At 50.6% G+C, this 23,282-nt stretch overlaps 1 protein-coding gene across 1 annotated transcript in view; it reads left to right on the top strand.

The window, feature by feature from the left end:
• Positions 1-23,282, top strand: part of PI4KA (phosphatidylinositol 4-kinase alpha) — a 143,049-nt gene that overhangs the window by 107,549 nt on the left and 12,218 nt on the right. The window contains exons 31-43 of the mRNA XM_007974934.3: positions 1,623-1,779; positions 2,016-2,143; positions 9,881-10,039; positions 10,287-10,438; positions 10,637-10,744; positions 11,380-11,507; positions 13,637-13,756; positions 13,937-14,016; positions 14,141-14,334; positions 16,554-16,644; positions 17,047-17,214; positions 17,902-17,955; positions 21,673-21,793. Of these exons, the coding sequence (XP_007973125.3) occupies positions 1,623-1,779; positions 2,016-2,143; positions 9,881-10,039; positions 10,287-10,438; positions 10,637-10,744; positions 11,380-11,507; positions 13,637-13,756; positions 13,937-14,016; positions 14,141-14,334; positions 16,554-16,644; positions 17,047-17,214; positions 17,902-17,955; positions 21,673-21,793 (1,660 nt within the window). The remainder of the gene's footprint in view (positions 1-1,622; positions 1,780-2,015; positions 2,144-9,880; positions 10,040-10,286; positions 10,439-10,636; positions 10,745-11,379; positions 11,508-13,636; positions 13,757-13,936; positions 14,017-14,140; positions 14,335-16,553; positions 16,645-17,046; positions 17,215-17,901; positions 17,956-21,672; positions 21,794-23,282) is intronic.

Below are 23,282 nucleotides of genomic sequence, written 5' to 3'. Positions count from 1 at the left end.
TGAAGCTTTTTAATTTTTCTGGCTTTTTTTTAAAGCAGTAACAAACATTTATGTGCCATAGGCTCTTGGGTACTTGGTGAGATGTATGTATTACTATTCCAGTTTTATAAATAAACGGAGGTTCCCAAGATGAAGTAACTTGCCAGAGTCACACAAATGAAGTGTGGTCTGGAACCACATCTTCCAACTCCACATCATGGGCTTTTACCCACCACGCCACAGTTTATTCCAGCCTGACCAGTGGCATCACATCTCTGGTCCTCCATTTCCTGCTCCATAAACTCAGAAGCTAGTCTACACCATTTCTTTTTTGTTTGTTTGTTTTTGTTTTTGAGACGGAGTCTCGCACCGTCGCCCAGGCTGGAGTGCAGTGGTGTGATCTCGGCTCACTGCAAGCTCCATCTCCCGAGTTCATGCCATTCTCCTGCCTCAGCCTCCCGAGTAGCTTGGACTACAGGCACCCACCACTACACCTGGCTAATTTTTTGTATTTTTAGTGGAGATGGGGTTTCACTGTGTTAGCCAGGCTAGTCTCAATCTCCTGACCTCGTGATCCACCCGCCTCAGCCTCCCAAACTGCTGGGATTGCAGGCGTGAGCCACAGCACCTGGCCTAGTCTATACCATTTCTAAGCTCCCTGGCGACTCTGAAAGTCCATCAGTGGCCTGGTCTGAGTGGGGTTCACTCCCTCTGAGCACTCTGTCACTTGTATGTTTTTTTCTCTGGGAAAAAAGTTATATTTGACTTTAAAAATAGGTAGGTTGGCCAAGCACAGTGCCTCACGCCAGTAATCCTAGCACTTTGGGAAGCCAAGACAGGAGGATCACCTGCACCCAGGAGTTCAAGGATGCGGTGAACTATGATCGTACCACTGTACTCCAGCCTGGGCAACAGAGCAAGACTCTGTCTCAAAGAAAAAATTATTAATAATAGTAAGGAGGGCTGGGCATGGCTGCTCACGCCTGTAATCCCAGCACTTTGGGAGGCCAAGGCGGGTGGATTACTTGAGGTCAGGAGTTCGAGACCAGCCTGGCCAACATGGTGAAACCCTGTCTCTACTAAAATACAGAAATTAGCCAGGCATGGTGGTGCATGCCTGTAATCCAGCTGCTTGGGAGGCTGAGGTGGGAGGATCACTTGAACCCAGGAGCAGGGGTTGCAGTGAGTCAAGACCATGCCACTGCACTGTAGCCTGGGCATCAGAGCGAGGCTCCCTCTCTCAAAAAATAATAGTATTAATAAGGAGGCTGATCTTGTTGTTTGAGTCATTAATGAGTCTGAGGAAATGTATTTATCCAGTTCACATTCATGCAGTCTCACCATGGGTCAGACCCCGGGCTCACTGCTGGGTACAAAGATGAGGGACGAGGTTCCCACCCCCGGAGAACATCTGCAGTGGTGGCACCGCCAACTTGCATTTCTAGAGGAGCTATTCTTTTAGAAGAAAGCTGTGATCAGTAGTAGCATCATTGAAATGAGCCTGTCTCTCTGCATGCATGAGCTCCACTTTGGGGCAGTGAGGCACCCACTGTTGCCACCACAAGTGTGATCTGGTGGCTTCCAGGACCTCACCCACATTGCCTGGCTTATATGCATAGTTGTTGATGAGAATGTTTTTGCAGGTGTATGGAATGATTCGGTTCTCAGGCACCACAGGCCAGATGTCTGACCTGAATAAAATGATGGTCCAGGATCTACATTCAGCGTTAGACCGCAGTCATCCTCAGCACTACACGCAGGCCATGTTCAAGCTGACTGCAATGCTCATTAGCAGCAAAGGTAACTCACGGAAGCACCGTGGAATTCTGGGCTCATTTCTAAATGAATGCTGGACTTCATGACCCATAATCAGCTGGAGTCCTGGCAGGAGAAGGAGCAGGAGCTCCCTCAGTAGAGGAGTTATCTCTCATGAGTGGAAAGTCAATAAAAGGCCATTGTTGGCCCCAGCTGGTCAACTCTTGTTGGCCTATGGAATCTGTGTTGGAGGCCTCTGACTGAGGTGTGTTTGGTTCCAGATTGTGACCCGCAGCTCCTTCATCATCTTTGCTGGGGTCCCCTCCGGATGTTCAACGAGCATGGCATGGAGACAGCCCTGGCCTGCTGGGAATGGCTGCTGGCCGGCAAGGATGGAGTAGAAGTGCCGGTAGGACCCTGACCTTGGGGTGGCACTGAGGATGGGATGGGATAAGAGATGGGAAGAGCCTTCCCTGGTACCGCCACCGCCAAGCATTTAGACACTGGGCAAGCCCCTCACCTTCTCAAGCCTCAGTCTCCTTATAGATTCTATTATTATATGTGACAGTCACGGAAAATAGAACATATGTTAACAGCATCCCATTGGTACCGAGAAGCCGTTATCTCCCAAAACCTCGGTAGGGGGAGCCATTTCCCTACTGAAATTGGAAGATCCAGCTTCTTGAACACCTGTTAACTTTGAATCTGATTGGGAGCAGTTGTGTTTGTCCACAGGAACGTTTTTCTTGACCTAATCGGGATCAGCCCCTTTTCCCTGCATCTGTATTTCTGGAGTTGCTACTGCAGGGGCCCCACAAGGAAGTTTATACTTACGTTTCAGCTGGTTAGATAAATGCTTAAGAACAATTTTATTTTTCAAAGATCCTGTTAACTGTCAGGGTAACAGGGAATTTGACATGTTTTCTTTCTGTGTTTCTTAGGATCAGTTGAAATGAATGGTCAGAAAGGGGGATTTTGATTTTCTTGTTTCCTCAGGAAAGTTGGACTATTTCCGAAAACGGAATTAAGATTTTCCAGGCTGGTGGCAGTGGCAGTGATGATAATACCTCACATTTGCCTGATATTTTATAACCTTGTGGGGTCTGTGTCCATCACATCATTCAGCCTTCTTAGGAAACATTTTGGTCCAGTGGGCACCTGGGGAAGGTTATCTAGTGAGGGGGACACCTGTGAAGTCAGGGGGGGTGCTGGGTTCTCAGCCTGATCAGCCTGCTTCTATCAAAGATGTGCAGAAGGGCCTGTGGAAGTCACACTTCAGCCTGTAGGGCTCTGACTCCCGGGCAGGGCTCCTCACCTGCGTGATGGGCATCATAACAAGAACACCTGCATCCTAGTGAGCTGTTGGTAAATGACAACTGGAGCAGCCACAGCAGTTATAGTTCTTGCCAGGGAGAGGATTCTGCAGACACAGCTGTGTACCATTGCCACTGTAGACACCCCCTGCCATTATGACACCCAGTTTCTCCCTCCAATTCCCTGTGTCCTGTTTTCATATTTTACTGCTATATGCATTAGACCTTATAATGTTGTTTTTGTTCAAAAAAAGTCAAAAGTCTTTCAAAGAAATTAAGAAGAGGTTTTGTTACAGCTTTATAAATTTATCCAAATGTTTTTCATCACTCACACTTTTCCAGTCTTCCTGTGATCTCCTCTGCACGTGTAATTTTCTTTAACATTTCCAGTAATGCAGGTCTGCTGGAAATAAATTCTCTGATCTTAGTTCACCTTCATTTTTGATGCATGTGGATTATTTTTTCTAGGCCCAGGATTCTAGGTTGATAGTTTTTTATTTTATTGTTTTTAGCATTTCAAATATACCTTCTATTGTCTTGCATTGTTTCTGGAGAGAAGTCAACAGTCTTTTTGTTTCTCACTACAGCCAGCCCTCCTTATCCATGGGTTCCACATCTTGGAACCAGTTCCCCTGAGGATACCAAGGGATGACTATATATGTTATTGTTTTTCTTTTGGCTACTTGTTGGATGTTTCTCTTTATCTTTCATTTTTAGTAGTTTGACTGTGTGTGATTTTCATTGTATTTATCCTGTTGGAATTCATTGAGCTTCTTAATTTTAGGGATTTAGGATTTTCATCAAACTTGGAAATCTTTAGGTCAGTATTTATTTGTCATTTCTTTTTCTTTTCCTTTTTTCTTTTCTTTTCTTTTTTTTTTTTTTTTTTTGAGATGGAGTCTCGCTCTTTCGCCCAGGCTGGAGTACAGTGGCGCTATCTCGGCTCACCTTGCTGCAAGCTCCACCTCCCGGATTCACACCATTCTCCTGCCTCAGCCTCCTGAGTAGCTGGGACTACAGGCGCCCGCCACCATGCCCAGCTAATTTTTTATATTTTTAGTAGAGACGGGGTTTCACCATGTTAGCCAGGATGGTCTCGATCTCCTGACCTTGTGATCCACCCGCCTTGGCCTCCTAGAGTGCTGGGATTACAGGCATAAGCCACTGCGCCCGGCCTTTTTTTTTAAAAAAAAAAACTTCCTATTTACTTCCTAGGTTCCTAAGGTCAATATGTTTTAATTTTTTTTTAACCTCATTCTCTCTCTTTTCTCCTTTTGGGATTCCAGGTACACATATATTAGTGACTTGGTATTGTCCCATAGATCATTGACGTTCTCTGTAGTCTTTTTCAGGATTTTTCTCACTCTTTCATTTGGTTAATTTTTTTTTTTTTTTTTTTTTTTTTTTTACCTATATGCCAGTTCACTGTTCTTTTCTTCTGCTTTATTCATTCTGCTATAAAGCCATCTTGTGTATTTTTATTTCAGATACAATTCTCAGATCTAGAAAACAACATAAATAAATATTAAATTTAATTTAAAAATAAGAAAAGGAAACAATTCCAGATCTAGGATTCTAGGATTTCTAGTTAATTCTTTTTTTTTTTTTTTGAGATGGGGTCTCACTCTGTCACCCAGGCTGGAGTACAGTGACGCAATCTCAGCTCACTGCAACCTCCGCCTCCTGGGTTCAAATGATTCTTCCACCTCAGCCTCCTGAGTAGCTGGGGTTACAGGCACCCGCCATCATGCCTGGCTAATTTTTGTATTTTTGTACAGACAGGGTTTCACCATGTTGGCCAGGCTGGTCTTGGACTCGTGATCTCAGGTGATCCACCTGCCTCAGCCTTCCAAAGTGCTGGGATTACAGGCATGAGCTACGACACCCAGTCATTTAATTCTTTTTTATAGTTTGCATTTTCTGCTGAGATTCTCTTACCTTCACCCATGCTTTCCATTATTTCTTATAAATCTTTGAGCATATTTATTGTAATTATTTTTGTATCCTTATCTGGTCTGTTCTTGTATTTGTCATCTGTGGGTCTGTTTCTTTTGATCTTTTTTCTTCACTGTTTGAAAGTTTTTGTTTCTCTACTGGATGTTGTACATTTAAATAAAACTGACAGTTGAGGACTGCTGTATATTTTCCCATAGAGAAGGAGGTCTTTATTTTTTTTTCTATTTTTTTCTTTATTTTTTTGAAGACACAGTCTCGCTATGTTGCCCAGGCTGACCTCAAATTCCTGAGCTCAAGTGATCCTCCTGCCTCATCCTCCTGACCCAGTAGCTGGGACTAGAGGTGTGTGCCAGCACGCCTAGCTGAAGTGTCTTTCTTATGTCTGGTGGCTCCTCCTCCCACTCAGTAGCTGGTCTTGACAGGAAGTATGGGTTCTTCCTGCTTTTTACCCCCCCCCCCTTTTTTTTTTTTTTAATTTAAGCAAAATTGGGAAAGATATCTTAAAGGGATTTTTATACAAACCAAATTACTGTTTCGTTTGGGGTCTTTTGGAGTCCAGCTTGCACTTCCTGCCCCTGCCATCTCCAGTGGCTCAGCTGGCCTCAGGTCCCTTCGCCTGTGTCAGTTTCTCTACCCACTCACACTCACACCTGGCACTGGCCATTCAGGTCCTCACTCCCTGTCTCTGCCACCACAAGGACCTGACCTGTCCAGTTCCCATAGTGCCCAGGGTGGGGGCTTTTTAAATTTTTTTCTACTATAAAAGCAATGTCCACTTATGATGGAAAAGGTGGAAGATTTGAGTGTAATGAGAGAAATAAGAATCGCCCAACTTCAGAGGCAATCACTGAATTGTTGATGTCTTTTCTTGCATTCCCATTCCCAAAGAGATAAAGAGATGTCACACTTGCTGTTTGCATCTCAGTGTGGGGACAGTGGGGAGCCTGACCTCCTCACAGGGGTCTGGGACCTTCATTTCACTGAAAGGGGAAAGGTTCGTGATCCTTGTATGGTACTTAAAATTCATGACCCAAAATAAATGGATGTGGGCTGCACTAGGTAGTAACTGATAACTTGCTCTGGTCCTGCCATGTGCTGAGCTTGAGCAGGGCATTATATGTATATCACTCTCTTGTCCATCTAGCCCAGGCCTTGGGGTCTATGCTTACGGTACAGTTTCCCCCACACCCTGAGACTCTCCTCCTCTGGGCTCAGGAGGGGCCCGATCCTGGGAAGTCTTAGCCACACTCACTCTTGTGTGGGCCCAGGGCGCCCACCTGCCTGCACACACCTGCCTACACACTGTCTCTTGGTGGGACTCTCCACTTCCCAGGAGAGGACACGTGTGCCCTCCTCTCAGGGTCTTCTGGAAGCCTTGGTTTCACCACAAATTGTGACTGTCAGGACACAGTGCTGCTCTGGTCAGGATTCCTTTTCACATGCTGCTTCAGCCTGAGACCTTGCCGGGCCTTAAGAGTAGGGGCTGCTTGCCCGGGTGCGATGGCTCACGCCTGTAATCCCAGCACTTTGGGAGGCTGAGGCAAGTGGATCACCTGAGGTCGGGAGTTCGAGATCAGCCTGACCAAAATGGAGAAACCCATGTCTACTAAAAATACAAAATTAGGCTGGGCGCGGTGGCTCACACCTGTAATCCCAGCACTTTGGGAGGCCAAGGCAGGCAGTTCACGAGGTCAGGAGATTGAGACCATCTTGGCTAACATGGTGAAACCCCGTCTCTACTAAAAATACAAAAAATTAGCTGGGGGAGGTGGCGGGCGCCTGTAGTCCCAGCTACTTGGGAGGCTGAGGCAGGAGAATGGTGTGAACCCGGGACGTGGAGCTTGCGGTGAGCTGAGATTGCACCACTGCACTCCAGCCTGGTCGACAGAGCGAGACTCCGTCTCAGAAAAAAAAAGTAGGGGCTGCAGCTGTTCCCATTTCACAGGGCAGTGGGGGTGCTCCTAATCACATGTCAGCCCTCACATTGTGCCTGGGGTTCCGGAGCCCGGATCCGTTCCTCTCCTCTCCACTCCTTAGTCTAGGTGCCCTTGAACCTCTGGCCTCCCTGTCTGGTCCTCAGATAGGAGTGGGTTGAATGAGCCTCCGGGGACCCCTGGGTCAGGGCAGATGGAGTACGGATATCACTAGCAGGTCCCAGGTGGTAGGAGGACAGATGAGCTCAGGGAAAGCTGCTCACAGCCTCCTTCAGAGCACTGGGACTTGAAAGCAACAGCTGTGGGAGCCTAACAGTCCTTCCCAGGGACTTAAGGCCTTTGTAATTTTTGTAGCCCTTTCGTCCTCCAGAATAAAGGGACCTTCTTGAGCCCAGGGCCTTCTCAGCACTGGCATGCCCCAGGGCTCCTCCTCCCTGCCTGGGCAGTCTGGCCAGCTCCACTGCTTACCTAGCCCAGTCACCCCTAGTCCAGGTGCATCCCTTCGGTGGCTTGGCCCACAGCCCGCGTGGTGAACTGATTAGCAGCCCCAACAAATGGGTCCAACCTCAGCTCCAGACACCCCTACACTGGTCGCCCATCTGCCATCACTGTAGATGCCAGGGTGGTTCTTCCCTTCACTGTAGATGCCAGTGTGGCCCCTCCCTTTACTGTAGATGTCAGCGAGGTCTCTCCCTTCATGCGAGATGCCAGCGAGGTCCCTCCCTTCACTGCAGATGCCAGCATGGCCCCTCCCTTCACTGCAGATGCCAACATGGCCCCTTCCTTCGCTGTAGATGCCAGCGAGGTCCTTCCCTCTGCTCAGACATCTTTGACTTCCTGTTGTGCACATCCCACAGATGACTCTCTGCACATCCCACAGATGACTCTCAGCACATCCCATCAGTTTCACCTTTGAGGTTTATCCAGGATCTGACAAGTCCCAGCATCCCAGCTGCTGCCCCCTGGCCTGGCCTCCTGCTCCCCACCCCCAGGCATCTTCCCCTTCTCCACATGCAGCTGGTGCAAGCCAGGGGGGAATCAGAGCCCCCCTACAGACTCAAAGGCGGGCCTGTTTCTGTGATCTGCAAGCCCCCTTCCCACCCCACTTCCATCCCCTCTCCTCCCCTCACTTGCTGTGCTGTGGCCATGCTGGGGTCCTGCCTGCACTTCCCACGGATGATTCTCCACACATCCCATCAGCTTCACTTTTGAAGTTGCCCTCTTGGGCTGCTCCCACCATAGGCCACGTCATACATTCCCTCTTCTCAGACAGCCGTGCCTTGCGCCTCACTCCTGCATCTCCTCCAGGGCTCATCTCAGATGTCCCCTCCTTGCCAGGGCTCTCCCTGGCCACCAGGTCTGTCACATGCTCACTTGCACTGCTGTTTCTTAGTGTTTCTCAGTGTGTGTAGCTTATTTCTTATTGTCTGTGGTCCCCACCGTAGACTGTGTGGTCATGTTTGTCTTCATTTGTGGCACCACGCCCAGAGCCCACGAGGCCCTGGCACAGAGGCGGCCACCAGGATGTGGTTGTTTAACAAATAGGTGGGAGTGTGGCTCTGCCATGGCTTCTTGTCCCTGGCAGTTCTGGGGTTCCCCCCAGACACATTTTTTGCTCCCTTGTCTATTTCCATAAGACGACATTGGTCTTCAGGAAACAGAAAGCAGGTTCTAGTGGTTCTAGTGTCTCGTCCCCCAGGAGTCCTCACCCCACGGGCAGCTTAGAGGGAAGCAGCAGACAGAGTAGTGCAGCCCCGCCTCAGGCTCCTATCGGCTCCTGGCCATCCTGGGCTTATGTGGCCTTTGTCTCTACCCTCACGGCCTCCAGATGGCTTCTGTGCCTCCCAGCAGAAAGGAAGACAAGAGCAGAGTGCAAAAGGCAGAGGCCAGCTGCCTTGACCTTATGAAGCTCACCCTGGCATGCATTCCCAGGGCCTTGCCCAGTTTGCTCTCCCTGGCTTGTTAGAGTGGCCGGGGAGAACAGTGGCTGCCCCAGCCAGCTGGGAGCCTGGCTGAGAGCTCCGTGACTGGCCACGTGGCCACCCTGATCCACCTCATGAGTAAGAAGGGAGGGGATGGGTACTGGAGAGGAGCCGCGGTGTGTGTTCTGCTCACTGGGCCTTGTTGCCACGTCTGCATAGGCGCCTGGAGCCCTTGTAGGAGTTGGTGTTGCTGGGACAACAGAGGGATGGAAGTCCTCTATGGCCAGACGCCAAATGCTGTTTCTTGGTCTGCTTGTAAAAACACCCAGAAATTGTGGGGGCTTTCCACATGTGAGCTGTACCTCTTACTCTCTCCAGCACCTAGGTGCCTCCCTGGCACTATGCTGCTCCCTCTGGGCACCCCTCATGCCTCCCCAAGGAATGGGGACCTGGCTGAACGTGACTGGGCTGTGGGAGCAGCCTGAGCTTGGGCTCCCAGGCCTAGCCATGGTGGCTGCAGGCTCTCCTCAGCTCCATGGACTGTTCCTGATCTGGTTAGTGGGATGAAGGCATCGGGTAGGGTCTGTGTGGGGTGGAGAGGAGGAGCCAGGCTGTGGATCCAGAACCCTCTTCTGCCCTTGCCAGCTCAGCAGCCCACACAGGGGTCTTCCCGCTCACAGCTACAGAAGGTTCTCAGGGTTATAGAGAAAAGTCAGCTACCCAGTGCCTGTCGGCATCAGGCACATCCCGGGTGCTGCCACCTCACACCCTGCAGCGTCCACACCGTGAACTGGGTTGAACAGAATGCAACCTCGAGAGGCTGGAGAAAATGCACCAAGCACTGACACGGATGACCCTGGGATGTGGGACTATAGGCGATCTTCATTTTTTTCTTCATACTTTTCTTGGTTTCTAAGTCTTACTCAATGAGCGTATGTTCCTTTTTTTTAATTAGAGAAAACATGACAGTAGCCCCTTTTTGTGTTTCACAGAGGAGCTAACATTCCTTCTATACCTGTAGTTCATGCGGGAGATGGCAGGGGCCTGGCACATGACGGTGGAGCAGAAGTTTGGCCTGTTTTCTGCTGAGATAAAGGAAGCAGACCCCCTGGCTGCCTCGGAAGCGAGTCAACCCAAACCCTGTCCTCCCGAAGTGACCCCCCACTACATCTGGATTGACGTACGTGCCTGTTCCCCCACCAAGGCTCTGGGGTGCTCCACCTGGGGGGGCCAGGACTGTTCTTGTGGTGGGGGTAGCCGAACCTGAGGCCTGCAGGTTTTCAGATGCCGTGACCTCAGGGGCTGACTGTTCCAGCCTCTGGCAAGCCTCGCCGGTCAGCCCAGAGCCCCTCCTCAGCTGTCTCTGCTGGTCCCAGGGTTAGCCCAGCGCAGCCCCACCACCACAGTGTCTTCCTCTTCTCACTCAGTTCCTGGTGCAGCGGTTTGAGATCGCCAAGTACTGCAGCTCTGACCAAGTGGAGATCTTCTCCAGCCTGCTGCAGCGCTCCATGTCCCTGAACATCGGCGGGGCCAAGGGGAGCATGAACCGGCATGTGGCGGCCATCGGGCCCCGCTTCAAGTGAGGGCCCTCTTCCTGGGGAGCACAGGGCCCCTGGTGTGTACAGTGTGTCGTGGGGCGTCTGTGTGTCACGGTACTTCTGTAGACAGGGAACACATTTCAGTGAGCTGCTCCTGGAAGGGCAGGGAAGAGAGTCCAGAGGGTGAACTTGGCCCAGGCCAGGCTCCTCCTCTGACTGGGTCCCGGGCTCCCTCACAGGTTGCTGACCCTGGGGCTGTCCCTTCTGCATGCCGATGTGGTTCCAAATGCAACCATCCGCAATGTGCTTCGCGAGAAGATCTACTCCACCGCCTTTGACTACTTCAGGTACTCCCCCAAGGTGTGCTGTGCAGCGTCCAGGGATGGCCCAGCCCCTGCAAGTGCTCTACCGCCCCAGACCCCCAGGAAGTCACTCACAGGAGTACACAGTTGCCCAGTTGTGCTCACCAACCTCCTCCTTCAGTAGCCCTGGCCCCCTGGATTTAAATACCCTCAGCCCTGTGCATGTGTCCTGTGTACTGAGAGCTAACCTCCCAGTGAGATGTAGGCAAATTTTCCCTCAGTTCAAGTGATTAAGGAGATTAAGTGTGTCCATTTAATTTCCCTGTTAATGTGAAGGCTTATTGCACAAAGAATTGCAAACACCCACTGCATGGGACTCTGCACCCATAGACCGTGCTGTTGTATGAGTGCAGCTTCGTTGCCCTGATCTGCCACAAGCGCAGCTTCAGTGGAAAGCTGTAGGGGCTGCTGTGGGCAGTGAGGGAGGAGGGCATAAGAGGGCTCCCGAGCCACCACACCTTCCCATGGGAATGGGCCAGATCATCGTTGCTAATGACGGGCTTTGGGCTGACCCTTTGTCATTAAGAAACTGTGTACATCACCTCTCACTGCTTTGTGTGACTGGCCTCTAGTCCCTGACTGCAGACACTCAGCCCTTGTCCTCTTATGGTTGTTTGAAGCTGTCCCCCAAAGTTCCCTACTCAAGGAGAGAAGCGGCTGCGTGAAGACATAAGCATCATGATTAAATTTTGGACCGCCATGTTCTCAGATAAGAAGTACCTGACCGCCAGCCAGCTTGTTCCCCCAGGTAACCCTCAGCAGTGCAGCCGCTCATGGTGGAGGCAGGCAGGACAGGGGTGCAACATGGACAGCCCTGAGGGTCCCAGAGGTAGGGACGGAGAAGCAGTTAGAGCCCCCTGAGCCCTGGCCTTGGCTGTGTTGCACGGTCATTGGAGGCCGGCGCTTGCCTGGCTCTGCTTCTCCAGCCTAAGCTGAGAAGCATAAACACGCACCCAAGGCCCTGAGCAGACTCCACTCTCCGCACTTTCCCTGCGCTGGCACCGGCTGTGTTCGCACACCCCTCTGAGCAGCCGGCTGCATTCACACACCCCTCTGAGCAGCTGACGGCCCAGGATTGGGCTGAGGCTAGTGCACCCACATGACTGGGGTGTGGTCTGTTGTCGTCTGGTAGGAGGCAGTCAAATGGACAGGTGATTTCATTATGGGGGGACTGCGGGAGCACTCCTCGGGATAGACACTCGGCCCCTCCAGAGTGGGGAGTCAGAGATGGTTTTCTGGAAGAGATGACAGTTGATCTGAGTCTGAAAGGCTGCACAGGCATGCAGGGTGGACGGGGCACAGCATTCCGGGGAAGGGAATGCTTAAGGGTAACACACCACACAAACAAGCAGCAAACAGCTCCAAGGCGGCCATGCCCTTGTTCTCCCAGTACCTAGCTGATTACAAAGCACAGACTGAGAGACGAGAGAGAGGGTTTTCTTTTTTCTTTTTTTTTTTTTGAGAGACAGCGTCTTACTCTGTCGCCCAGGCTGGAGTGCAGTAGTGCGATCTTGGCTCACTGCAACCTCTGCCTTCTGGGTTCAAGCGATTATCCTGCCTCAGCCTCCTGAGTAGCTGGAACTACGGGTGTGCGCCACCATGCCTGGCTAATTTTTTTATTTTTTAGTAGAGGCGGGAGTTTCACCATATTGGCCAGGCTGGTCTCAAACTCCTGACCTCATGATCCGCCCGCCTCAGCCTCCCAAAGTGCTGGGATTACAGGTGTGAGCCACCGTGCCTGGCCAATAGGGTTTTCTTTAGCAGACCCACGGGTGACAACCTGACTAGCAGGAAAAGGAAAGAAAGAAGCAGATGCAGTGATTTTCTAAGGCAGCTTTCTGGCTCCACTTAGAAGAGGGCAAACAGTCCTTACAGTCTGCCCCCACAGTCCCTCGAGTTATCACCCTGCTAAAGGACTATACATTACCGGTGATCAGGTAATTGCCATCCTTTATCAAGAAAATTATGATACTTGTTTTATTCTATTTTCTACTTTTTTTAGAAATGGAGTCTTATTCTGTCACCCGGGCTGGAATGCAATAGTGTAATCATAGCTCACTGCAACCTCAGACTCCTGGGTGCAAGCGATTCTCCCACCTCAGCCTCACAAGCAGCTAGGACTACAGACACATGCCAGCTCCCCCAGCTAATTTTTATTATTGTTGTTGTTGTTCAGATAGGGGTCTTGCCTTGTTGTCCATACTGGTCTCGAACTCCTGGCCTCTAACGATCCACCTGCCTTAGCGTCCCAAAGTGCTGGGATTACAGACATGAACCACTGTGCCCAGCCTATAATATTTTAAAGGATAGAAGAAGGCCAGGCGCGGTGGCTCACGCCTGTAATTCCAGCACTTTGGGAGGCCAAAGCAAGTGGATCACCTGAGCTCAGGAGTTCAAGACCAGCCTGGCCAATATGGTGAAACCCCATCTCTACTAAAAATACAAAAATTAGCCAGGCCTGATGGTGGGCGCTTGTAGTCCCAGCTACTCGGGAGGCTGAGACAGGAGAATCGCTTGAACCTAGGAGGCGGAGGTTGCAGTGAGCTGAGATTGTGTCATTGCACTCCACCCTGGGTGACAGGAGCAAAACTCCATCTCAAAAATAAATAAATGAATTAATTAAATAAAAAGTATTTGAAAAGGATAGAAGAAATATAATTAAAATGTTTAAGCATTCCATCTAGAATAGTTAAAATAAAGAATTACTCACGCTTTTGGAAAACTCACCATCCAGACAGGTTTGTTCCTGCAGTCGATTCCAGGACTCCTTCCCACTGTACCACTGATTGCCTTATCTCTGGTGAATATTAGTTTACTTTTTGTGATACCTTTTCGTGAGCCATCTCACTCTAGAATCAACAATGTGTTTGCCCTCAGATAATCAGGACACCCGGAGCAACCTGGACATAACTGTTGGCTCTCGGCAACAAGCCACTCAAGGCTGGATCAACACCTACCCCCTGTCCAGTGGCATGTCCACCATCTCCAAGAAGTCAGGTCAGTGGGAGGCATGCTCCTGGGGCCCTCACATACAAGTTACCATTCTGGTTGCGAGCTACTTGATGGACACTTGCTCAGACAACAGAACAGAGCACTGCAAGCTTCCTCTAGGTTTAGAAACTCAGGGGAGGCAGGTGGCATCTAAGGACTACACCTGTGCTTTGTCTTTCCTCCTAGGCATGTCTAAGAAAACCAACCGGGGCTCCCAGCTACACAAATACTACATGAAGCGAAGGACGCTGCTGCTGTCCCTGCTGGTGAGGCCCACAGTGCAGCTGTGCCTGCTGCCCACCACCTGCCCGTGCAACACCTGGTGGCTGGGGCAGTGTGTGGTCACTCACAGAAGGCGTGCATATCAGGCCTTATATCTTATCTTGCCAGGCCACTGAGATCGAGCGGCTCATCACATGGTACAACCCACTGTCAGCCCCAGAACTGGAGCTAGACCAGGCTGGAGAGAACAGCGTGGCCAACTGGAGATCTAAGTACATCAGCCTGAGTGAGAAGCAGTGGAAGGACAACGTGAACCTGGCCTGGAGCATCTCTCCCTACCTGGCTGTGCAGCTGCCTGCCAGGTGGGCCCCCAGGCACCACAGCCTGATACAGGCCTCACCAGAGGCCCAGAGCAGGGTGCCTGCCAGCTGGGTCATGAATGCTGGGGAGCACCCTGCAGCCCCTCTCAAGGACGGTCAGGAAGTAGTCTAGCAGGCTACTTTGATCATCAAGTGCCAGGACACTCCCCCAGCTCTTCTGTGCAGAGATAACCCAGCAACCTTTGTGATCTTTTCAGACGCCTGCCTGGGGTACTGCAGCACCTGGATCCTAGGGAGGTAGCAGCAGGGTGAATTCAGAGCCAAGATCTGATTAATGCCGGATAGGAGGCATGTGGAGGCTGTCACTCCTGGAAGGCGGCTGCCGGATCCGCCTTGGGGAGGGTTTGGGTTTGTTCCTGGATGTCACCTTTCAGTGGCAGAGTACTCGGAGGAGGCACATGCTGCAGACAGCAGCCACATTCCTGTGAACTGCCTGTGGCAGCTCTTACGGGAACAGAACCTCAGACCAATGGTGGCTGAGAAGGACTGCAGAGTCCCTGTTTAGAATCCCACCAGATGGGGCCGGGCCCAGTGGCTCAAGCCTGTAATCCCAGCAATTTGGGAGGCTGAGGCAGGTGGATCACGAGGTAAGGAGATGAAGACCATCCTGGCTAACACGGTGAAACCCCGTCTCTACTAAAAATACAAAACAAATTAGCCAGGCGCAGTGGCGGTCACCTGTAGTCCCAGCTACTCCGGAGGAGAGGCAGGAGAATGGTGTGAAACAGGAGGCGGAGCTTGCAGTGAGCTGAGATCGCACCACTGCACTCCAGCCTGGGTGACAGCGAGACTCTGTCTCAAAAAAAAAGAGAATTCCGACCGGGCGCGGTGGCTCAAGCCTGTAATCCCAGCACTTTGGGAGGCCGAGACGGGCCGATCACGAGGTCAGGAGATCGAGACCATCCTGGCTAACACGGTGAAACCACCTCTCTACTAAAAAAAAAAAAAAAGAGAGAGAGAGAGAGAGAATTCCACCAGATGGTCCACAGCCTCCCATGAATGTGTCCAGGGTGGGTGATTCTCCGTTGTAAGCCCAGACCTGCCAATGTACTGCATCCTCCCTCCAGCCCTACTTTGATCCTCTGGAGTAGGATCGCAGAGCAGCTCTGCATTGCCTCAAAGCACAGTGCTCGTGGAGCATCTGCCTTGCATTAGCCTGAGGTGGGAACACCTGGAAACTAGTAGCTGCCCCTTCATGGGCCAGGTGCCTTGTGGCCCCTGGACTGTGGACTGAGACACTGACTCACTGGATGGGTAGCTGTGGAGAGTCAGGGGAAGATATGGTAGGAAAAGGAATAAGAGGCAGGAGATTTAGGACAGGATGGTGAAAGGAAGCCTTTTGAACAGTAAGTGTAGGAAAATTCGTGTTTCTTTAAGAAAGTTCCAGCATTTCATCACAGCGGATAATAATGCTTTTTTTTTTTAAAAAAAAGCACTAATGTTCAGACCTACTAGTTAGTGGCATAATAGAACATTTAGCCGTCACCTGGCTAACCATTTTTTTATTTGAACTTTTTTTAAAATTTCTGTGCAAATGTAGTAGATGTCTGTATTTATGAGGTGCATGGAATGTTTTCATGCAGGCATGCAATGTGAGATAAGCACATCTCAGAGAACGGGATATCTATCCCCTCAAGCATTTATCCTTGGAGTTACAAACAATCTAGTTACACTCTTTTTTATTTTTTTGAGACGGAGTCTCACTCTGTCACCCAGGCTGGACTGTGGTGGTACGATCTGGGCTCACTGCAAGCTCCGCCTCCTGGCTTCACACCATTCTCCTGCCTCAGCCTCCCGAGTAGCTGAGACTACAGGCACCCGCCACCATACCCGGCTAACTTTTTGTATTTTTAGTAGAGACGAGGTTTCACTGTGTTAGCCAGGATGGTCTCAATCTGACCTTGTGATTCGCCCGCCTCGGCCTCCCAAAGTGTTGGGATTACAGGCATGAGCCACCGCACCTGGCCTACACTCTTTTAAAGTTATTTTTCAATGTACAATTATTATTGGCTGTAGTCCCCCAGTTGGCTATCAAATAGCAGGTCTTCGTTCTTTCTATTTGTTTGTACCCAAGCCGTCACTTGGTATTGATGTGAATCCCTCCAGTTCAGCGTTTCCCTCTGGCTCCCCTCCCTCTAGTGTGTGGGAGAGCGCGGGTTCCCTGGCGAGGCAGCACCACCCATACCCTCTGTGCCCTGTAGGTTTAAGAACACAGAAGCCATCGGGAACGAAGTGACCCGTCTCGTTCGGTTGGACCCAGGAGCCGTTAGTGACGTGCCTGAAGCGATCAAGGTAGTGTAGCCCATGTGCCAGGGCCTGAGTTCAAACTGCACAAAACAGCACTGAAACTAGAAATGAGACAAAACTAGAAATGAGACAAAAATGCCTGAAACTGGAAAGGAGACAAAAATAGCTACGTGGCAACTTCAGTACTATTCATGATTTTTCTGATTTCCTGTGTTGTCTATTCCTTGTCTGTAGCATTTATTTGTTTACAGTAGAAAAAAATGTAATGCACTTCACCCTAATTGCAGTTACACTGTTTTCCGTAACACATCAGAAGCATCTTCCACATGGTTACAGATGCTTAGAAACATCACTTCTCATGGCCATCCTTGTGGTGTGGCTAGTGGGCCAGGTATCTCCAGAGGTCCCGGGACTGCCCACGCCACAGCATCTCCCCCTCCTCCGCAGTTCCTGGTCACCTGGCACACCATCGACGCCGACGCTCCGGAGCTCAGCCATGTGCTGTGCTGGGCACCCACGGACCCACCCACGGGCCTCTCCTACTTCTCCAGCATGTACCCGCCGCACCCTCTCACAGCGCAGTACGGGGTGAAAGTCCTGCGGTCCTTCCCTCCGGTGAGCCCAGGGCCCTGCTGAGCTGGCCTCTGGTGGGACTGTTGGGAGGGGTCTTACCTGGAAAGAGGCACAGGCCCCACCACTGGCCATAAGGTCGCCCCATTACATACTGTTCCTTTCCCTGTTTTTGTTCAAGTAGTTGTAGAAGATGGATTTAGTTCTAATTCAAATGTGTTTTCTAGTTACATTTGTTTTTTAACCTGAGTGAGGTGTTCGAGTTAAAGACATACAGTTTACTTGAGTTTGATTATGAGGCAGCGCGACTGCTGTGCACAACCCACATGGCAGTGCAGCTGTGTCTTGGAACCCCACAGTGACCTCGCCCATGGAGGGTCCCTCACTCCTTGTGGGAGCCCAGGGAGCCCACGAGACAGCTATGATGATGGTGGAGAAAGGCCTCTGGAATATTCTAGAGTCTGACCCACAGCAGACCATTTCCCTGAGGCAGGCTCCCCAGTGAGAAGCGTGAGGCCCTCCCACCCACTGTAGAGCAGGAGCCTTGCTCCTTTTACCTGTTTCCTCCATTCCTGTGTTCTGAGCCATCAGTCATTTTGCCCGCCATCCTCCGGGCTTTCCCCAGTTTTCAGCCCTGCTGTGGGCAGAGCAGAAGCAGAGGCAGGACCTGGGCCATAGGGTTGGGTGGCTCTGCTCTCAGAAGTCATGGCCAACTCTGCTCCTCCTCCACAGGACGCCATCCTCTTCTACATCCCCCAGATCGTGCAGGCCCTCAGGTACGACAAGGTAAGCTTGCACCTGCATGGCCGTCCTCTTCACTTGCAGAGTGTGCTCCACACCCAGCCTGTACCTGGTCTATCCCCGGCCCTCACAGGCTCCTTAGAGCCTCCTCAGGGACAGGGCTGCCCAGCAGTCCCCTTGCTCCCCCTACCCGAGCCTCTGTGATTGTCCCTTGATACCCAGTGCCGTGCCAGGGGAAGCCATGTTCACCCACTGCCTCACTCTGAGGCCCAGGCATGCTCTGCGGAGTGAACCGGTTCTGGGGCTGTCGCCAGCCTGGCCAGGCTTCCCTCTCGTTGGTGGGGTCACCTCAAATCCCTGAATCCTGCTCTCTTCAGCTGGAAGTAGTGAGGAAGATTAACGAGGTGACGTATGCATTAGTCTGCCAGGGCTGCGTAGTGAAGCACCGCAGACTGGGCAGCTTAAATGACAGAAATGTCTATTCTCAGCATTGTGGAGGCCAAAAAACAAAACAAACAAACAAACAAAGAAACCATGAATTCTGGAGGCCAGAAGTCCGAGGTCAAGGTGTGAGCAGGGTTGCTTACTTCTGAGGCCTGTCTCCCTGGCTTTTTTTTTTTTTTTTAAAGAGACAGGGTCTCGCTGTGTCACTCAGACTAGAGTGCAGTGGCATGATCTCAGCTCACCGCAGCCTCAACCTCCCGGGCTCCAGCTATCCTCCCACCTCAGCACCTCACCTGCTACCCCTCCCAAGTAACTGGGATGGCAGGTGTGCGCCACCACGCCCAGCTAATTTTTGTATTTTTTGTAGAGATGGAGTTTCGCTATGTTTTCCCAGGCTGGTCTGAAACTCCTGAGCTCGGGCAGTCTGCCCACCTCCTCCTCCAAAAGTGTGTGAGCCACCATTATAGGTCTGAGCCACCATGCCCATCTCCCTGGCTTATTGATAGCCGTCTTCTCTCTGAGTCCTTACAGGGTCATCCTTTTGTGTGTCTGTGTCCTAATCTCCCCTTATAAGAACACCCGTCATACTAGATTAGGACCCACCCTATTGACCTCATGTTACCTTAATCATCTCTATAAAGTACCTATCTCCAAATATAGTACCATTCTGAGCTCCTATAACATATGAATTTGAAGGGACACAATTCAGCCCATAACAGTGTCTGTGGACATAAGTACTCAGCACAGGTCATGGCACAGAAAATATCCATGAGAGTGACCACAGCCAGGAGCCTGAGCCTCCTGTGCCCTCGTGCCAGCCCGCCCACTGCACTGTGTGTCTGAGTGCAACTTGTCTGCCCTCTTCCCCAACCCCAGAGCTGGCCTTGTTTCCCTGACTGAATTGGGCAGCAGACTCCATGTGTCCTGGCTGAGCCCTCACCACTGTGGCCCACCTGTGGGCTGGCTGAGTGCCATGACTGGGTGTCCCAGGGGCTAGCCCTAGAGTCTGTAGACCAAAGTGCTTCTAGAACAGCAGCCAGCCTCTATTGAAAGACTGAGTCCTGTGAAATCATTCACTGCCCTCACTAGGTGGTGCCACGCTCTCTGCACCTCTGAGCAGTGATATGTGTGGAGCCACACACCAAGCTGGAGCCTTCACACTAGTGGGAACTTACAGGATTGTCATGAGGCACCTTCTCTTCAGGGACCTGTTTCCTTTCCTCTGGCTCCCCTCCCACATTATTTTCCCTTGACTGCTTGGCTCTCTGCTACCATACAGGCCTAGCATAAGGGTTAGCTCCAGAGGCAGTGGGGAGGGGAGCCAGTGCCCAGGGCCTCTATGTGAACTCTTGGTGGTGGCTACCAGAGAAAGGCTGCCTGAAACAATTATTCTGTGTCTGGTTGTACCAACTCAGGACTCAGCGAGTTTCCCTGGTTTCTTTCTTGCTGTCCATTTTTAGGTATTTTCTTTTTTTTTTTGAGACAGAGTCTTGCTCTGTTGCCCAGGCTGGAGTGCAGTGGCACTCTCGGCTCATTGCAGCCTCTGCCTCCCAGATTCAAGCAGTTCTCCTGCCTCAGCCTCCCAAGTAGCTGGGATTGAAGGTGCATGCCACCATGCCTGGCTTATTTTTTGTATTCTTAGTAGAGATGAGGTCTCACCATGTTGGCCATGCTGGTCTCAAACTCCTGACCTCAGGTGATTCACCTGCCTTGGCCTCCTATAGTGCTGGGATTACAGGCATGAGCCACTGCACTCAGCCGGTATTTTTTTTTTCTTTAAGACAGAATTTCACTCTTGTTGCCCAGGCTGGAGTGCAGTGGCATGATCTCAGCTCACTGTAACCTCCACCTCCTGGGTTCAAGCAATTCTCCTACCTCAGCCTCCCAAGTAGCTGGGATTACAGGCGTGTGCCACCACACCCGGTTAATTTTTTTAATTAATTAATTAATGGCCAGGCATGGTGGCTCACTCCTATAATCCCAGCACTTTAGGAGGCCGAGGTGGGCAGATCACGAGCTCAGGAGATCGAGACCATCCTGGCTAACAGGGTGAAACCCCGTCTCTACTAAAAATAGAAAATATTAGCTGGGCGTGATGGTGAGCACCGGTAGTCCTAGCTACCAAGGGAGGCTAAGGCAGGAGAATGGCATGAACCTGGGAGGCGGAGCTTGCAGTGAGCTGAGATCCGGCCATTGCACTCCAGCCTGGGCGACAGAGCGAGACTCAGTCTCAAAAAAAAAAAAAAAAAAAAGGAACTTCCTGGCCGAGTGCAGTGGCTCACGCCTGTAATTCCCACACTTTGGGAGGCCAAGGCGGGTGATCACCTGAAGTGAGGAGTTCAAGACCAGCCCGACCAACATGGTGAAACCCTCTCTCTACTAAAAATACAAAAATTAGCCAGACATGGTGGCGTGCGTCTGTAATCCCAGCTACTCAGGAGGCTGAGGCCGGAGAATCGCTTGAACCTGGGAGGTGGAGGTTGCAGTGAGCTGAGATGGCGCCACTGCACTCCAGCCTGGGTGACAGGGTGACTATGTCTCAAAAAAAAGAACTTCCTGAGACTGGTTTATTTATAAAGAAAGGAGGCTTAATGGACTCACAGTTCCACATGGCTAGGGAGGCCTCAGGAAACAGAATCATGGTAGAAAGGGAAGTAGGTCCATCTTACCTGGCAGCAAGAGAAAGAAAGTGTGTGTGTAGGAGGAACTGTCAAACATTTATAAAACCGTCAGATCTTCTGAGAACTCACTCACTGTCATGAGATCAGCATGGGGGAACCATCCCCCTGATCCAGTCACCTCCCACCAGGTCTCTTCCCTAACACCTGAGGATTACAATTCAAGATGAGATTTGGGTGGGGACACAAAGCCTAATCATATCAATGTGTCAACTTGTGAAGTAGGTGTATCTGCATGTTTCTGGAACCTGTCTGTCACTTTGGAACATTGTTCTAAACAACCAGCTAACAAGTGAGTTTTTAGTACCCAGCCTGCTTTTTCTCGTACTTGACAACCCCAGAAATTGGTTTGAGAGTTGTGCTTCTTAAACCCATGGGAAGACACAAGAGGAGACAAAGGTTGACTGAAGCCCGTTTTGCACCTCTGCCCCTCAGGTCCCAGCCACCAGCTGGCTGGAACTTGACCTGGCCACCGGCTGGACTCACCACCAATCCTGGAGAGCTTGGCCACACCACTAGAACCACTGGGCCTCACTCTTTCCTGGCCTTCCAAATGCCGGGAGTCAGCAGCTACTGAAAAGGCCCTCCTCGTGGAGAGGGCCCTCCGAGCCTGGCTGACAGGGACCTTGCTCTCCTGCAGATGGGCTATGTGCGGGAGTATATTCTGTGGGCAGCATCTAAATCCCAGCTTCTGGCGCACCAGTTCATCTGGAACATGAAGACTAACATTTATCTAGACGAGGAAGGCCACCAGAAAGACCGTGAGTATTTTGTCCTCCCACGGGCCTCACTTCCTGTCTTCAGTGCACTGCCAAGCACCTTCTGCAGCCCACAGGGCTCTCCCCAGCCTGCACTGCCGCAGCTCACCAACCCCTCCACTCCCACCCTTTGCTAGGGCACTTCTCACCTTTCAGCACACACGGGAGCAGGACTCTTCCTTCATGTTGCCTTTGCTAACCTGCTGTCCAGTGCCAGCCTGTACTCCCAAGTGCAAGTGAGACCCTTCTGCTCCCATGGCTGCTTCTCCAGAGTCTCCATGCTCAACACAACTGTGACTGCGTGTGAGGAAGGGGCCGCCAGCCCGGGGCAGCGGTTCCCAAATAGCACACCCTCGGGACCCTTGCACTGCCAGAAATGAGTATTGAGGTCCTCAAAGAGCGCTGGTTCATGTGAGCATTAGCTGTCAGTGTTAACGAGGATTAGAAATTAACACAGAATTTCAGAAAATGTAAGCTCATTCATTACATGTTAACATAAATAACATATTTTTGGGAAAATAACTTTCCCCCAAAAACTCAAAAATGAGCCAAAAGAGTGGCATTGCCTTGTAGGAGATGGCTGGATTCTCATTTTCATTCCACTTCTGCAGTTGATCTATTGCAGTGTTGTTTCAGTTGAAGTGAATGTACTTGAAAAAGGAAGTTGTATGTTAGTAATCTTTCAGGTTATTGTGGAGATCCTTTTTGATACTGCACCACACTTGACAAGTGGTAGTTTTTGTTTTCTTTTTTTAGAGGCAGGGTCCCTCTCCCAGGCAGGAATGCAGTGGTGTAATCACGGCTCACTGCAGCCTTAACCACCCGGGCTTAAGCAGTCCTCCTGCCTCATCCTCCCAAGTAGCTGAGACTGTAGGTGCATGCCAGCACGACTGGCTAATTTTTAATTTTTTGTAGCTCAGCCAATTGCAGGTCAGGCACAGTGGCTCACGCTTGTAATCCCAACACTTTGGGACGCCAAGGCAGGAGGATCGCCAAAAAAAAAAAAGGTTAATTGCAGTGTGGCATCTTAAATTTGGCAGTAAACTTCTCATGCTGTGTTTTGTTCAAGTCCATTGGTCTACTTCACACCTGGACCCATGACAGCTTTTATGACATCAAACAGTGGGCATTTATAAAATATAGGCCAGTGAGTTATGTACATCTTTCAAAGGCTGATGTATTTCTTTATACAATGTGGAAAAATCATTTGTTCACATGCTGCCTGTCTTATCAGAAAGGGTTTTTAAGGGAAGCTGTTGAGCTCACAGTGGCAGATACAAGTTTTCCAAAAAATGTTTCAGTTGTTCCTTTGAGTGGAAGAATCATTTTTTGTTCATTTTCAGGAAAACATCTGCCACATCCCTCAGTCTGAATAACTATATGTTGTCAGTCATTTTTTCAAGTAAAAACCAAGGTCTGTGCAAAAGGTTAGTCCAGACTCCAAAATCAGACAAGCTCCAAGTGCTGCTCAGGACAGCGCCTGCCTTAGATG

This window comes from Chlorocebus sabaeus, chromosome 19 (genome assembly GCF_047675955.1).
Source record: "Chlorocebus sabaeus isolate Y175 chromosome 19, mChlSab1.0.hap1, whole genome shotgun sequence".
In the NCBI taxonomy this organism is placed as follows: Eukaryota; Metazoa; Chordata; class Mammalia; order Primates; family Cercopithecidae; genus Chlorocebus; species Chlorocebus sabaeus.
Note: the sequence above shows the minus strand (reverse complement) of the source record. Positions and strands in the feature narration are given on the sequence as shown.